General features: G+C 41.1%; 1 protein-coding gene across 2 annotated transcripts; it reads left to right on the top strand.

The window, feature by feature from the left end:
• The first annotated feature begins 12,812 nt into the window (after window positions 1-12,812).
• On the top strand, window positions 12,813-14,951 carry LOC137014134 (uracil nucleotide/cysteinyl leukotriene receptor-like). 2 transcript variants are annotated; one of them, XM_067378292.1, is made up of 2 exons: window positions 12,813-12,908; window positions 13,296-14,951. In XM_067378292.1, the coding sequence occupies exon 2, from the start codon at window positions 13,326-13,328 to the stop codon at window positions 14,262-14,264; it is 939 nt and encodes a 312-aa protein (XP_067234393.1). In that variant the 5' UTR covers window positions 12,813-12,908; window positions 13,296-13,325; the 3' UTR covers window positions 14,265-14,951. The 2 variants fall into 2 exon arrangements, with proteins under 2 accessions (XP_067234393.1, XP_067234394.1); XM_067378293.1 differs by having other exon boundaries at window positions 12,854-12,908; window positions 13,299-14,951.
• The last annotated feature ends 688 nt before the right edge of the window (window positions 14,952-15,639 follow it).

Raw genomic sequence — 15,639 nt, 5'->3', positions numbered from 1 at the left:
TGGGAAATGGGCCAATGAACCTGGGACTCAGCTTTCTGCAGGGCAGATGCAGTCTGATGTCCCGGGTGGACAGCCAAACCTTCTGACTGGGCTGGAAGACAGGAGTGTTGGAACGGTGAAGGTCAGCTGTCATTCTGCGTCTGCGCAGGGCTCGTTGCAGCTGATGGTGCGCTGAGTCCCAGACCCTCTCGCTCTCTTGGAACCAGTAATATGTGGTTGAAGAGCATTTCTGCGGTTTCCATGGCAGTGGGTAATCCTCGTATGGAATGAGACGACAAGATTTGGAGAAACGGGGAGATCAGTGATGAAGTCCACTCCTAGGTGTGACCATGGTCAGTTGGGAACGGGCAGAGGAAGGAGTTTCCCAGCTGGCAGATGACGAGTACTTTTGGAGATGGCGCACTCCCGACAGCCCTGCACGTACCTTCTGACATCAGATGCCATCCCTGGCCACCAGAAGCGTTCTTTCAGCAACGAGAGGGTTTCATTGACCCCTGGGTGACCAGTGCCTAGTGACGTGTGAGCGGAGTGGATGGTTTGAGTGCGTCGTGTCCGGGTGATGTAGAGCAAGCCGGGTGGACAGCCCGGCGGAGGGTTTGTGGAGGCATTGGAGGAGGGAATGGTCTCCTCTGACCAAGTGATGGGGCTTACAATGAGTGAGCTCGGGATGATAGGCTCGGGTTCTTCTGTCTTTTCTTCTGGAGCATGGAGACGGGAGAGAGCATCGGCTTTAATGTTCTTTGAGCCTGGACGATAGGAGATGGTGTAGTTGAATCGGGAGAAGAACATGGCCCAATGGGCTTGTCTTGGGTTTAATCTTTTTGCGACCAAAGATACTCCAGGTTCTTGTGGTCGGTTAGCCCCAGGAATGCATGTTTGGTTCCCTCCAGCCAATGCCTCCACTCTTCCAAGGCAAGCTTTACAGCTAGGAGTTCCCTGTCACCGATGGAGTAGTTAACTTCCGCCAGGGTGAGCTTGCTGGAGAAGAAGGCGCATGGATGGAGTCTACTTGGCGTCCCCTGCTGCTGCGACAACACCGCTCCCACTCCGGTAGTAGAGGCGTCTACCTCTACGATGAAGGGTTGTTCTGGATCGGGATGAATGAGTAAGGGAGCGGTGGTGAAGGCTTCCTTGAGGCGGCTGAATGCGTTGGTGGCTGCTGGGTTCCAGGACAGAGACTTGGGCTTGTTACGGAGAAGGCTGGTGAGTGGATGGGTGATGGAGCTGTAGTCTTTGATGAATCGACGGTAGAAGTTTGAGAATCCAAGGAAGCATTGCAATTCTTTGATGGTAGTGGGTTCTGGCCAGTTGGTGATGGATTCCACCTTCCTCTCGTCCATCCGGATGCCACTGTGGTCAATGATGTATCCGAGGAATGAGACGGTGGGTTGATGGAATGAACAATTTTCTGCTTTGAGGAATAGATGGAACTGGCGAAGACGGGTGAGGACCTTCGCAACGTGTCAGCGATGTTCAGCCTGGCTCCGGGAGTAGATGAGTATATTGTCGATGTAGACTAGGACAAAGCGGCTGAGAAACTCTCGGAGCACCTTGTGTATGAAGTCCTGGAATACGGAGGGGGCGTTGACCAGGCCATACGGCATGACAAGATACTCGTAGTGGCCAGTAGGGGTGATGAAGGCGGTCTTCCACTCTTCCCCCTCACGTATCCGGATGAGGTTGTACGCGCTGCGGAGTTCCAGCTTCACTGGAATCGGGGAACCAGTGGTCGATGGCACAGTCCCATGGGCGGTGTGGAGGCAGCTTGGAAGCCCTCTGCGGGCAGAAGACATCGCTGAAGGGGGCGTAACACTTGGGGATGTCGATGGAGCGTTGTTCAACTGGACTCTCGATGGAAGTTGCACAGAGGGAGAGATCAGAAGATGGAGAAGGTGGCACAGGAAGTTCAGTTAGACAGCGAGAGAAACAGGTGTCGCCCCACTTCAGGATTTCGCCTGTCTTCCAGGAGATGGTCGGGTTGTGCTGCTCCAACCAGGGGCGCCCTAGAACCACATCAGCGGTGGAATCCTCCAGAACCAGCAGATGTAATTCTTCTTGATGGAGTAGACCGACTTGAAGCTTGAGGGGTCCTGCCACTGTGCGAACATGCTTACGGCTGAGAGGCTTGCCAGTTATGGAGTTGATCTGGTAGATCGTCAGAGACGGAGAGGTCTTGAGACGTAGCTGCCGGCAGAGGGCGCCGGAGACGAAGTTGCCGGCTGACCCTGAATCGAGGAGTGCGACAACTGTAAGGGAGATATAATTTAATAATCTCCATTCAGTTTTCACACAATATTAGTTGTTTTCATGCCTTTTGCACAAAATTGCACCATTTCAGGCTTTTCATCTTCAGAAAGATCTTTCTTCCTCCCCATATTGCATGAGAACTGTGACTTGCTTAATAATGTGGAACAACCTCTAAGTAGGGTTTCCATTGACCTGGCAAATTATTTTGTCTGAGATTGATACCATTTATCTAAAAAGACATGGATAAATAAACAAACAAACATTTTCTTAGAAAAACTAAAATCTGAATGTTTATTGTACTGAAATCTTACTGATATGTCACCTGTAAAATAATTTGGAACGCACTGTAATGACAGTTACAAAATTTACTGAAAACAAATATTATAGTTAAATAAAAACCTGGAAAAAGATTTCCTCCTGCAGTGATGTCCTAATGAATGGGTTTACAATTGCTTTTAGTTTAAAATATATGACCACATTTTGGGTGTTTTAAAAGTAAAGGAATATTCATTTTAACAAAGTCATGTTGGGGGTTCCCATGTTTTATGCAGGATAACAAACAGTTACTAAATGTAGTGAAGCCAATTATTATAGATTTAGTTAAATGAAAATAAAAATATCTTAAAGTTTTCAGTAAGCGGTCCTTACTAGTTGATGTCCTTAACAAGAAATGGTTTACTCTGCTTTAAATCTCATTGTCTCTCCAAGTGACTTGCAACAATGCATGTTAGTCACAGAGACAGAGGGGGAGAGCGGTGGTCACTGGGGTGGATGAAACATAATTTTTTTTTATTAACTTTTATTTTCAAAGCATACATGTAAAAGTTTAAATTACATCTTTTAAAATTAAACAATTTTTCAAATTATATTTTTAACCCTCTACCACATGGTGTCACTGCCATGACGTTCCTTGTGAGAGACGAGCGCTCCAGTAACTTTCCACACTCCACAGGCACTGCATGCAATGTTTTTGTCAGGAGACAGGAGAAACAACTGCAGATTATGAGTTACCTGCGGTGAGTCCGACATAATGAATCCACGAACACGACACAGCGAATGCCCGTTGAAACACTTGTGTTCCAATACTCGTGCACAAGTTTTGGGAGGCGTTCCCTTGAAATGAGCTGTGAAGGAGGGGGGTTGTTCTTACGCATGCGCTCATTTCAAAAACTCAGTAACAGTCTTTGGTTTCTCAGTCTACGAAAAGATCCTCTTTAGCACCTTTAAGTCATAACATGCATTTTTTTTCTGTGGTACGATCTCTGACAGACTGCCGTCTCTTGTCGGTAGTTGCTGAAAGCAAACTAAAACGTCAGTAACAAACAAAGACCCACCCATGTCACGTTCACAAAAAAAAAAAAAAAAATGTTAACATCATCTCAGGGCTGCGTTCAGCCCCGACGGAAATGGTTGTGCGTTGAACACCCTGTTCCGATGACGCAAGAGTTGCAACTATGGCAGCTGAGAAGGCCATCCTTTGTGTTCTTTTCGGAGCCTGATGAAATCGCTATAAATACTTGTTTAATACTACAAAATACGCTCAATGTTACAGTCACTGCCCTTGCTGTCCAGAATAAAAGAGAACATCCCAATCGAGTGAAGGGATTTGTGGAAACTTCTAATAATTGTGATCCAACATTTGTCTCGCATTTCAGCATGAAAAGACAAACATTTCAGGTGAAGGATAATCCACTTCTTACCTCCGAGACTGTGTTATGATCTATATTATATTATATTTTTATATCTATATTTTTTATTGTGAGTATTAGGCTTATCATTATTGCTGATCACGGTTGTTGTGCTATGATATTGTAATATTTACCATTATATAATAATCAGAGGAGTATAGAAAAGTTTATCAAAGTGTCACTTCACAATACAATAGCAAAATATATAAGTATAGTATTTTTATGTTACATTAGCCTAATACCCGTTGTGCGAGCTGTCTCCTTAATAGAGGGTATGCATCGATGTCACTTTCCTGCCGAAAGCGCGCTCCCTCAGCTGGACTGAGTGGCAAAAGAACCTACTGCGTGACTGGATTTAACCAAAGTCCCTTTAAGACAAGTCATTTCACTCGGCGGCCATCTTTGAAATGCCTCTCGGGCATCCTGGGCATCATGCCCTATCTCTTTAAATGGGGAAACATCAAATTTTCCAAAACTGTTCGCCAACCTCACGATTACATTTCATATTTGAAATCACCAATGAAATCTGACAACAGCTGTCTTATAAATGTTTTATCCAAACGCTCGAATCATGACAAAATTTTGTATTTTTTAGGCTGGATCAAGGTAATGCGCATGCGCAAACCTAAATGCGCCACTCAGTGGGCGTGACCGCAGTCGTAACGGTCGACAGTGACGTCACGTGCATACCCTCTATACCGCGTGGTTTATATACATCTTGCCCCTGATTGGGCTGACATTTCTGACACACCCACCAAACCAGAGAAAATGTATCTCAAACCAGGGCTGCGTTCAGCCCCGACAAAACGTTGCAAAACGTTTTTAAAACGGAAACGGTGGCGCGTTGAACACCCTCTTCTGATGACGCAAGAGTTGCAACTATGGCAGCTGAGAAGGCCATTCTTTGTTCTTTTTGAATAATTTTCGGAGCCTGATGAAGTCGGTATAAATACATGTTTAATACTACAAAATACGCTCAATGTTACAGTCACTGCCCTTACCATCCAGAATAAAAGAGAACATCCCAATCGAGTGAAGGGATTTGTGGAAACTTCTATTATTGTTATACAACATTTGACTTGCACTTCATGATGAAAAGACAAACATTTCAGGTGAAGGATAATCCACTTCTTACCTCCGTGACTGTGTTGATCTATATTTTTTTATTGTTTGTATTAGGCTTATCAATACCTGATCAGTGTTGTTGTGCTATTTATATGATATTGTAATATTTACCAACTATTCTCCTCTGATTATATAAAAGATTATTAAAGTGTCACATCACAATAAAATAGCTAAATATATAAGTATCGTATTTTTATGTTACATTAATACCCATTGTGCGAGCTGTCTCTTTAATACCGCGCGGTTTATATACATCTTGCCCCTGATTGGGCTGACATTACTGACACACCCACCAAAACAAGAGAAAACGTATCTCAAACCCGTTGCACACCGTTGCAGACCATTTCCAGGAAACATGTCGTTCAATCCGGAAAACGTAGCAAAACGTTGCGCACCGGTTTGAGCTTGAACGTGCCCCAGGTAAGTTATGATGACATATTCACCACTCAAAAAAGTTTTGATGAAATTAGTTGCAACACTGTGCAATAATGGAATGACATAGGTTAGCTATAGCAAAGTCCCTTTAAGTCTATGTTTAAGACAAGTCATTTCACTCGGCGGCCATCTTTGAAATGCCTCTCGGGCATCCAGGGGTGCATCTCAATTCTTATTTGTGCATCCTCGTTTCCTTTCCCCTTTCCTCGCGTCTTAGCTCCACCCCTTCTGGACTCGAGGGAAGGAAACAAGGAAAAGACGCGAGGACGGAGGAATTGAATCAAGTAAAATGATGGCTGCGTCCGAAAACCTTGGTAGCTGTCTTGCTGCCTTGCTGTCTTATAAGAGAATGACTTGTACGGCAGCATTTGTGCATGAAAGTACCTCACGAAATTGATTTCGGACAGACTTCTGAGGCAGCGTAAGAGTTTAATGAGACTTGCACCTGCCTTTTTGAGACACCATGGTAGGCCAGTGGTTGGTTTGGGCCAGTAGTACTGGCTGTGGTGGCAGTGGGCAGGCAGGTCTCCAATGTTGATTTAACCCTCTACTGCACATCGTTGCCCTCAGGCAACAGAAAGTTTTCTTAAGCCCTGTGTTTAGTAAATTTTTCTTTAAATGAATATAACCAATTCGAAAGGTCAAGAAAGTGCCAAAGAACAGACTAGTAAGGTGTGGGAGTCACTATCAAGCACCATTTAAAGGTGGGACGTCCTGTTTTGACACATGGTCACAGTAGCACATGGTGTAAGAAGAAGGCAAGATTATTTGCTTTAGTAATTTTATTTAAAATGACATGAACTGCTGTGAAATAGAGGTGTATGTCACAATTTGTTCACATCACTTCGGGTGTTCCTGCATACCCAGGAACCCTGCATCTTCCCTTCTTATAACACATTATTGGCAATGTGAGGTATTGTCCAAAACATCCTCAAAAAGTATCCTTATCGCACAATGTTGCCCTGAGGCAACGAAAAGAAAAACTGAATTTCTGAACATGCAAAATAAAAAAAAACTTAATTAAACCTGACAAAAGTCTTCTCTACACCTTCATATATGCACACATATTCTTGCACCATGTGCTCCTGTGACCATGTGTCAAAACAGGGTGTCTCACCTTTAAATGGTGCTTGATAGTGACTCCCACACCTTACTGGACTGTTCTTTGGCACTTTCTGAACCTTTCTAATTGGTTGTAATCATTTAAAAAAAAGTTTACTAAACATAGGGCTTAAGAAAACTTTCTGTTGCCTCAGGGCAACGCTGTGCTGTAGAGGGTTTAACATTATGAAAAAAACAGATCATAATAAAGTGCCATAACATGTCGAAATAGGATGGAATTTCTTTTTGTGCAGACATTTAACTTTTACTAAAGAGTTAAGTTAAGATTAAGATATTAAGATATGAAATGACTAGTAATACTAAAGTAATACTAAATTAAAGACTTTTATTGACATCGTCATACTAAAGTGTCTCAAGTAAAATTTTAAATGCAATGCACATATTGTATATAACACTACACATCAATAAGGCCTTATTTTAATGTTTTTTTCAAAAATATACATACTTTAAACTACTTTAAACTTACTTTACTTTTTCTATAATTGGAATAAACCATTATGTCTGTAACATACAGATTCTTAGAGGCAATGTTAATTGGATTCAGTTTATTAAACAAAGACAATTACACATATAGCAAGGAACACGGATAATGTCAAGTAACACAAAACAGAAGCAAGGGCTCAATACATTACAATATCATTGTACAATTCAAGTTTTGCTATATCAAGTTACCATTTAATACAGATTAAGGCACATCACCATGACTGACTGAACATTTAGCAATGCTTAAAATGAATTCAGCTCGAATTAAACAGCTCGTCTATTGTTAAAAAGACGGTAATGCAGGTACATTGCTCCACTCAAAATATACACTCTTTGTAGTTCTACAGAATTCGAAGGGGTCGTCCCCTGGAAAGGGCCAATCGCGATCCCACTCATCATCAGAAACGTTTCTGCTTTGAGACAAAAAGTCCATTTTGGATTCCTTATGGGGTTAACCTCATCAACTTAATGAGGTTTTGGTCATGAAGTGACATGTTCCATAAGGGTTAATATGGATACGTTATCACCAGGCTTTATCACCTTGTACCGCACGTTTGGGGCCACACCATCCCACTTGTTCATGTAAAATGTTTTACCAGCAATCCCATTAAGATCGGTCCAGACACCGATTTTGACCTTCAACTGTTTGGGCTCCATTGAAGTCCACTATGTGGAGAATAATCCTGGAATGTTTTTATCAAAAACCTTCATTTCTTTTCAACTGAAGAAAGAAAGTCATGAACATCTTGGATGACATGGGAGTGAGTAAATTATCAGGAAATTTTAATTTGAAAGTGAACTAATCCTTTAAGGCAGTCGCGAGCTCAGTGGCGGGGAGCGCGAGAATTTAAAGGGGAAGCAGGCTGAATTGGCGCATTTATAATGATGCCCCAAAATAGGCAGTTTTAAACATGAATAAAAAAAATAAAAATCTATGGGGTATTTTGAGCTGAAACTTCACAGACACATTCAGGGAGCACCTTAGGCTTATTACATCTTATATAACATCTTGTGAAAAAGCATTCTAGGGCACCTTTAAACTGACAGCAACCAGGGATGAGTATTCAGCTAAAATCATATACAGACCGATAAATAAAATGCTACCAGTAATCTTGATAGTCTTTATAATGTGACTAAGACTAGTGAAGGGGGTAAAATGCCTATCACTATAGATCAAGTGTGGATTTCTGTATGCAGTATAACACTTTTATCAAATGATGTTTTGCAGTGCTTTCTTAGTTACTAGGCCTGTTGAATTTAGATCTGAGAATTTATTGTGCTCACATAATTTGTACAAAGATGATGTTTGAGATGTATCTTTAGCTTTACTACAGTGTGTAACTTTGTTTTACCCTCCTCAAAATGAATGAAATCATAGTTTTTAACGCAATGGTTAGATATGTCTCAGTTGTAATCCTTTCAAGCACAAACAACCAGACTTCATTTTCGCGTTGACGTTTCATGCAATCCCACATCGAAGAGATGGATGATTGCACTACAAAAACTATCAATTTATTTTCTTTGTAATGGGCCCTTTGCATTTCTAAAAATATAACTGTATAAAATATTCTCATTTAGTTTTTGGCTCACATATTTTCTACAAAGAACATGTTTGGCTTTTATCTCTAGGGGAAAAAGCAATGTCAGTAAGCTATATATTTAATATCTATTTATTTGAGTAAAAAATAATAATCTGATAAAATTGTTATAAACAGTTGAGACACACTTGTACACTGGTACATCTTTTTAATGTCATGTGTTGGTAGCTAAAATCTGGATTCTGATCTAAAGCATTACAAAACCTTCAAAAATGGTGTGAGCAAATATTGTATAAAATATAAAATGTGTATACATGTTCACAAGTGAAAATTACATTTTTCTTTGTTTAATATGAATCTTCATCTGGATCTTTGAATCGCATGATTGTAACATATCCAAAACTTTTAAATAAGTCCTATTCACCACAACACAACGTAAAATATTGTCAAAAGTAAAAGAATGTGTTATCTGGTTTAGTTGTATTTAAAAAAAAAAAAAAACACACAAAAACATTTTTCTTAAAAACATTGTGTCAGAACAAACAGGTATGAATATATGTCTGCTTTTAACTTTTTATTCATACTTTAAAACAAGATTCTCTTTTTAAAAAATGTATTAGAGTATTTGATTTTTGGTAAAACTATCTTACATAGTAATGTGTTTGCAACCATTGTCATGAACCTTTGGCCACCCTTAATGGTTTCATTGTGTGAGGAACGGTTGGAGTAAGGTAATCCCCATTTGTTAAAACACAATGTGGACAAATGTTTTTATCTTTTTACTTTATAGTTACTAGGAATTGAAACTAGAAATAAGAAAAGTAAATCATATAGATCTATGAGGCTTACATTTTTAGATTACATGCGAGGTTTTAAAACATATTTAACAGCAAAGATATCAAGTACAGAGTCTGATGTGGGCATGCCAAGTAGGGGATTTGGATTCATTTTGGGTTTTTAAGCCCAGTTAAATATTCTCAAGAGACCCACTGATCCTGAAGTCACGTCTCTGAAAGACCTCGGATGTGTAGATTAATGTGTAGATGAAAATTGTTTTGTAAATAACACCGTTAAACACCCTACAAGTCATTTATATTAACACCCTAACAACCAATTGTTGGGGGTCAAGGGGCTTGTGTCCTGCTAATGTCATCTCTCCCAAAAGTTGCTCAAGGGGGCACCAGACAGGCTCAGCACAGAGAAGTGACTGATCTGTAAATCACCTCATCAGCATATTGTTATGGGTAGTTGTCAACAAGAGAGGATGAAGGAATGAACATCAGCAGCAATAGGTTTATTCTTCAAACATAACATATGAAAAACAACAACTACGCCTTTAAACAACATCAAGGACAGACAAAGGAGTGCAGGCATGAGAGTCCATATAAAAGGGAGTGCTGAAGATCAGGTGCAGGGAATCCGTGATCAGGAGAGTGTTGAGGAAGTGAGTGCAGGTGTGGACCAGGGAGGATCATGGGAGATTGAGTCCAGGAGTAGGGGGAACTGTGACATTACCTCCCCCTCCCGGCGCCGTAGATGGAAGACCTACTGACAGGTGAAGGAGCGGACTGGTACGGAGGTCTCCAGGGCAGTCCAGGGGCTCTAGGCGACAGGAGCGGAGTCTGGAGATGACACGGGTGCTGGAGTGGAGCCAGTGATTGGAGAAACTGGTTCTTACCAGAAGTCGATAAGCCACTGGTCTTCCTCTGGTGAAGGCTCCCTCGTGGCGGCGGCCGTTTCATGGCGTGACTCCGATGCGGTGGTGGCCACCTTGAGGGTAGGCTCAGGCTTGGTGGCGGCCATTTTCTTTGGCGGTTTAGGTTTGGTGGCCATCTTCTGTGTAGGCTTAGGGACAGGCAGGACAAGATGGGAAGACACACTGGAGGAATAGGTGAAGGAATACGGCGGGAGGTGAACTGACCAGGCCGCGTGTGTTTCTGAGGGGGATGGACGAGGAGGATACATATTCTCTTGAACCTCTTCAATTTCAAAATCAGAAAAAGAGAATCAGATTAATAGACTCGACTAGGCAGGCAGGTTCAATATAATGAATAGTATCCTCGTCCAGGCCCTTCAGAAAACACGCATTAAGAGTTGCATCTGGCCAGCCCACCAAGCAAGAAAGCTCAGGAAAGTCCTCCACATACCTCTCCAGCGGACGACCGTACTGCCTAAGCCTCCACAGACGGTCCTCCCCCTGAATGCAGGTCTTGGGGAGCACGAGAGAGATCGGGTGAAGGAAAAATCACCATCGTGCTGCTGTGTCCTTACGGTCTGTCCTTCTGTTATGGGTAGTTGCAAGCAAGAGAGGATGCAGGAATGAACATCAGCAATAGGTTTATTCTTTAAACATAACATATGAACAGAACAACTACGAACCTGAGTGCGAAGCGGCTGGCGGGGATTTCGGAATGCCAGCTGCTCATACTGAAGTTAACGGTGGATCGTCGACACTGGACAGCAACCCTCTCTGCTCTCGGACAGGTTCAGAGACGTGACGTGACTCTAGAAGGTTAGTGGAGATGTAGCGGGGTTCTGGAAGATCAGCAGAGACGTGTCTTGGCTCTGGAAGATCAACGGAGACGTGACGGGGTTCTGGAAGAATAGCAGAGACGAAACGTGGCTCTGGAAGATTAGCGGAGACTTGGGGTTGTTGTAATGTGGCCGCCATCTTGTGAGTGTCCTTTGGCGCGGAGGCCATTACGTGATTCAGCGAGGTGTCGCATTTCTCCGCGACACCCACAGTAAATAGAGAGCCAACAGACAACAAAGCATAATCCATAAAGCTACTAAGTGTTGAATGCGGTCCCTCATGTCTTAGTTTGTTCTGGAGAGGTTGGTTAACGGTAATCACAGAAAAAGTCTATCAGTGCAGAGTCAGGCAAATCTGAATAATACGCAATGTCCAAATAATCCTTAATATAATCCTCCAACGATCTTGGTCCCTGCTTCAGCCATAACAACAGTTTTGCATTGATCCTACTGGGCCATTGTACTTCAGGAAAGCTGCTGGATCTTTGTGTGGGTGAAGTCTTCTGTAACGGAACGGGACTCAGGCCGGAATACAATTGCAGTGCTTTATTAAAAGTGAGCGTTGTCGTACAGGCAAGGTCAAAACAGGAACAAATAGGAACAGCAAGGACAGGCAGAATCGCAATCAGGTTGCAGGGAATGGTCAGGACAGGCAGATATCATTCACATGTCAGGATACAATAAACAGTCCAAAGGCAGGCGGCGGAGAATCGTACACGGGTAACAGACAGGCAAACAGGATAATAACGCTTGGAATCATACACCAGGTGAAACAAGATTTTGCCATGAGGTGGTGTGTGAGTGAGTCTTAAATAGTCCAGATAATGTGCTTCAGCTGTATGTGGCAATTGATGATTGGTGTGGAATGTGTGCATGTGACTGGCAGGGAGGATTATGGGAATTGAAGTCCAGAAACTCACAGGAATCGTGACAGTGTACATGGCCGTGTGCGCATGTGTGTGAGTGAGATTTCTATATGCTAGTAGCTCACAGCGAAGGAGGTAGAAAGAGAAAGAAGGAGAGAGAGAGAGACAGAGAGAGAGGGAGAGAAAGGAAAGGAAAGAAAAAAGTTGTAAGAAAAATAATGTTTTAAATTATATATTTAAAATTTGCAATTAGAGTCATGTTCAGGACATTTTGCTTAATAATAAAATGTATTTTAGAGTTAATTTTCATGCATATTTATACATACAATGTCCTGGGGACAGGAATGTTACCCATTCGGTGGAAAGGCTCTTGTGCTAATTTATAGTTCCAATTACTTTACTGCTATACTAAAATGTTTAGTAGTAGCGTACATACTCTTGTCCAAACTTTTGGTAAGTATTTCATAAATAACCAGCTTTCTTACAAAATCTTTTATAACCTAATAAGCCATAGTCTGAGTGTATTTACACACAAATAAATTTAACTTTACTGTAAATTTGAACTATATATGCCAGGTTTGTTTTATGAAGTGCAAGTTATGAAGTTGTAATCATCACATACAGCAGGTAAAGAGACCAGTAGAGGGTGATGTGTGTTAATGGGGATTTTGTAGAAGGGCTGATGCTGCATCAGATGAGTTCACGTGTCTGTGCGTGTCATTTTTGTGTGACGCCTCCAACGTGAAGTCAAAGCCTATGACAAAATGAGGAAACAGATATGAGCACAGACAACAGTCAGCTGCGTTGGTTAACAGCCAAACGAGGCGTTAATCATTATGTGCTGTCTGCTGGGGAAGTCTCCAAACCTTCTTGTAAGTACATCATTGGTGACATTTATTTATTTATTTTACTTTTATTTTTTGTATTGATTTTAGGATTTACCCTAGTGAATATTGGTTTGACTTGAAGTTTAGTGTTATTTCCAATATGTATGTATACTAAAAAATGCCTTGAAATATTGTTCTCTCTTGCTATTTATGCTGTTTTAAATAATAATGATGCATATTATCATAGACAAGTTATATATCATATAAATAGATAATTTAAAAGAAATATGAAATGTTTCAATGAAATGTTCTTAGAGATGTTTTAAAAACAAATTACACACATTGCATCACTTTCTGCAATTCTTGAGAAAATTATATTGCTAAAACCTGTCTGTCTGATACTTTTTCTGACTATTGCTGTTCTCCAAACAGCAGATCAGTCTCAAAGTTTAGACCTGCAAGATGTCGAATCAATCTGTGGAGGGGATTTACCTCAGCTCTCACATGGAGAACATCCTGTTCTCAGCCTTCTACATTGTCATCTTCATCCTCTCAGTCCCGAGCAATGCCTTGGCACTTTGGGTGTTCTACCACAACACCAACAACTCCCCTTCCAAAGTGTTTCTGAAGCACCTGGCTATAGCGGACATGTCTTACGTCTTGGTGCTCCCCATGCGAGTGATCTACCACATGTCAGACGGTCACTGGCCTCTTGGTGAAGGGGCTTGTCGTGTGGTGGGTTTTCTGTTCTTTGTCAATCTCTACTGCAGTGTGTACTTTATAACCTGCATCAGCGTAGACCGTCTGGTGGCTTGCGTCTTACCATACAGAGCTCCGAAACTGAGAAAGGCCAAGTATGCCAAAGTGGTCTGTGCGATCCTGTGGGTCATGGTGACCATTTCCATGATGCCAGTCCTGTTCTCCAAAAAACAAGTGACTCAATGGCAGAATGTCACAGTGTGCAAACAGCTGTACATAGAGAAGTCCTCTAATCCCACCGGCGCTGTGGTGTCCACTGCTGTTGCATTCATAATACCTCTGGTCACCCTGAGTGTTTCTTACATTCTCATTTTTTTCAAAATCAAACAAATGACTTTTCAAGAAAGAATGCCTGCTCAGCGCAAGGCAATGAGAATGATCGTACTTACAGTGCTTAACTTCTTGATTGCATTTGTGCCCTATCATATCCACCGATTTGTCTTTATCATACAGCTTGATGACATGTCGAGGTCAGAATCCGAAAGACAAACGCTGCATTTGGGAAATCGAATCACCTCAGCTTTAACATGCATGAGTGGCGTGCTGGATCCTGTCATGTACTTCTTTCTGGCTAGAAATTACCAAGCGACCCTGCTGCAGTTCTGTGGTAGAAACGCCAAGGAGGAGCAATCCACCGCTTGATCAGATGAGAAAGCCCATGATATCTTGTCAGCTGTTAACTACCAGGCATAATGAAGCTCGGTATCTGTAAAACAAATGTTTAAAGTTAAAATACTAGAAGTGGAAAAAGTATGGCTAACAATTGATGATCACGACCACATTCATTTAGAAACTCAATCACGATGTGCAGTATGAGTCATCAAGTGAGAAACTACCATTTGCAGAATACAAGATGACAATATCTCATATGACATACATATGACAATGTCATGGTTATCTTTTTTTATTTACCTTTTTTCATGTATCAATATTTAAAGTATCATATATCATTTTTGTATCGGCCTAGCTACTTTTAGATGTTCAGATCTGAATAAAATATTTTCAAAATCTCATATTCTAATGTCTTTGCAAACACCATTGTTGCAACCATTGTTTTCTTTGAGGTCATTATTATTAGTATTATTTCATTTGAATTTTAAAATTTTTATTTTAATTGCATTACATGGTTGATTGTTCCATGTACATTTTGACAATTTCATTTCCAATTTGGAAAAGAATAGCAGGAAAGTAAAAGATGGCTTTTTTATGGGTTTGTTTAAAAAATTACAGCTCAGTATGAAGTGTTACTTTCATCTGATTGGTTAAAATGGCTTATATGGCACCATGAAGAGTTGGTACAGCACTGCCAATGTGTTACGCTTTAATAAAACATTGTCACAAAATATTTGTGGTCTCACTTTATATTGTGGACTTATCTGTATACATTTAAATTGATCATTTGATACAATGCACTTACAGTATTGTGTACATACATGTTTTTACATTGTACTTATTTTAAAAACACCTGCATGTAATTGCATCTGTAATTAATTTCTGTAATTACATTTATAATTACACTGTTGACCCATCCCTTACACCTTACCCCTACCCTTAAACCTACCCATACCACCAAACCTGTCCCTAACCTTGCCCGTATCCCACCTCAATTGCAGCAAAAGTGTTTTGCAATTCAATATGAACCCAATAAGTACATTGTACTTATTTTTTGATGTAAGTACATAGTAGTGGGTCCATATTTGTAAACCACAAACAAAAAAGAGGTTATTCCTATCATTAAAACGTACACTGATAACATTAATGTTTTTGTTTGGTTGTTTAAAATGCAGGTCACAAAGTCATAAAATTAAACATAGCCTACCTGAATTGTGCATATTAAGCTGTAGGATAGTGACAGAACCTTTTTCGGATAAATATATTGAGCTTTTGCCACTGTTCCCTTAACGCTGGGTTCTTTGGGAAGCAAGGTTATCTTTCCCTCACAACCAAAAACACACTTCTTTGGTGACATTGTTGATTTCGTGGTCTAAAAACAAAGTGACAAATCTTTCTCGAGCAA

This window comes from Chanodichthys erythropterus, chromosome 23 (genome assembly GCF_024489055.1).
Source record: "Chanodichthys erythropterus isolate Z2021 chromosome 23, ASM2448905v1, whole genome shotgun sequence".
Lineage (NCBI taxonomy): Eukaryota > Metazoa > Chordata > Actinopteri > Cypriniformes > Xenocyprididae > Chanodichthys > Chanodichthys erythropterus.
The sequence above is the reverse complement of the archived record's forward strand: the minus strand, read 5'-3'. Positions and strand labels throughout refer to the sequence as shown.

What these genes read in the sequence shown, in the direction of transcription:
- LOC137014134 (XM_067378292.1), top strand. Translation starts at nt 13,326, where the DNA reads ATGTCGAATCAATCTGTGGAGGGGATTTACCTCAGCTCTCACATGGAG.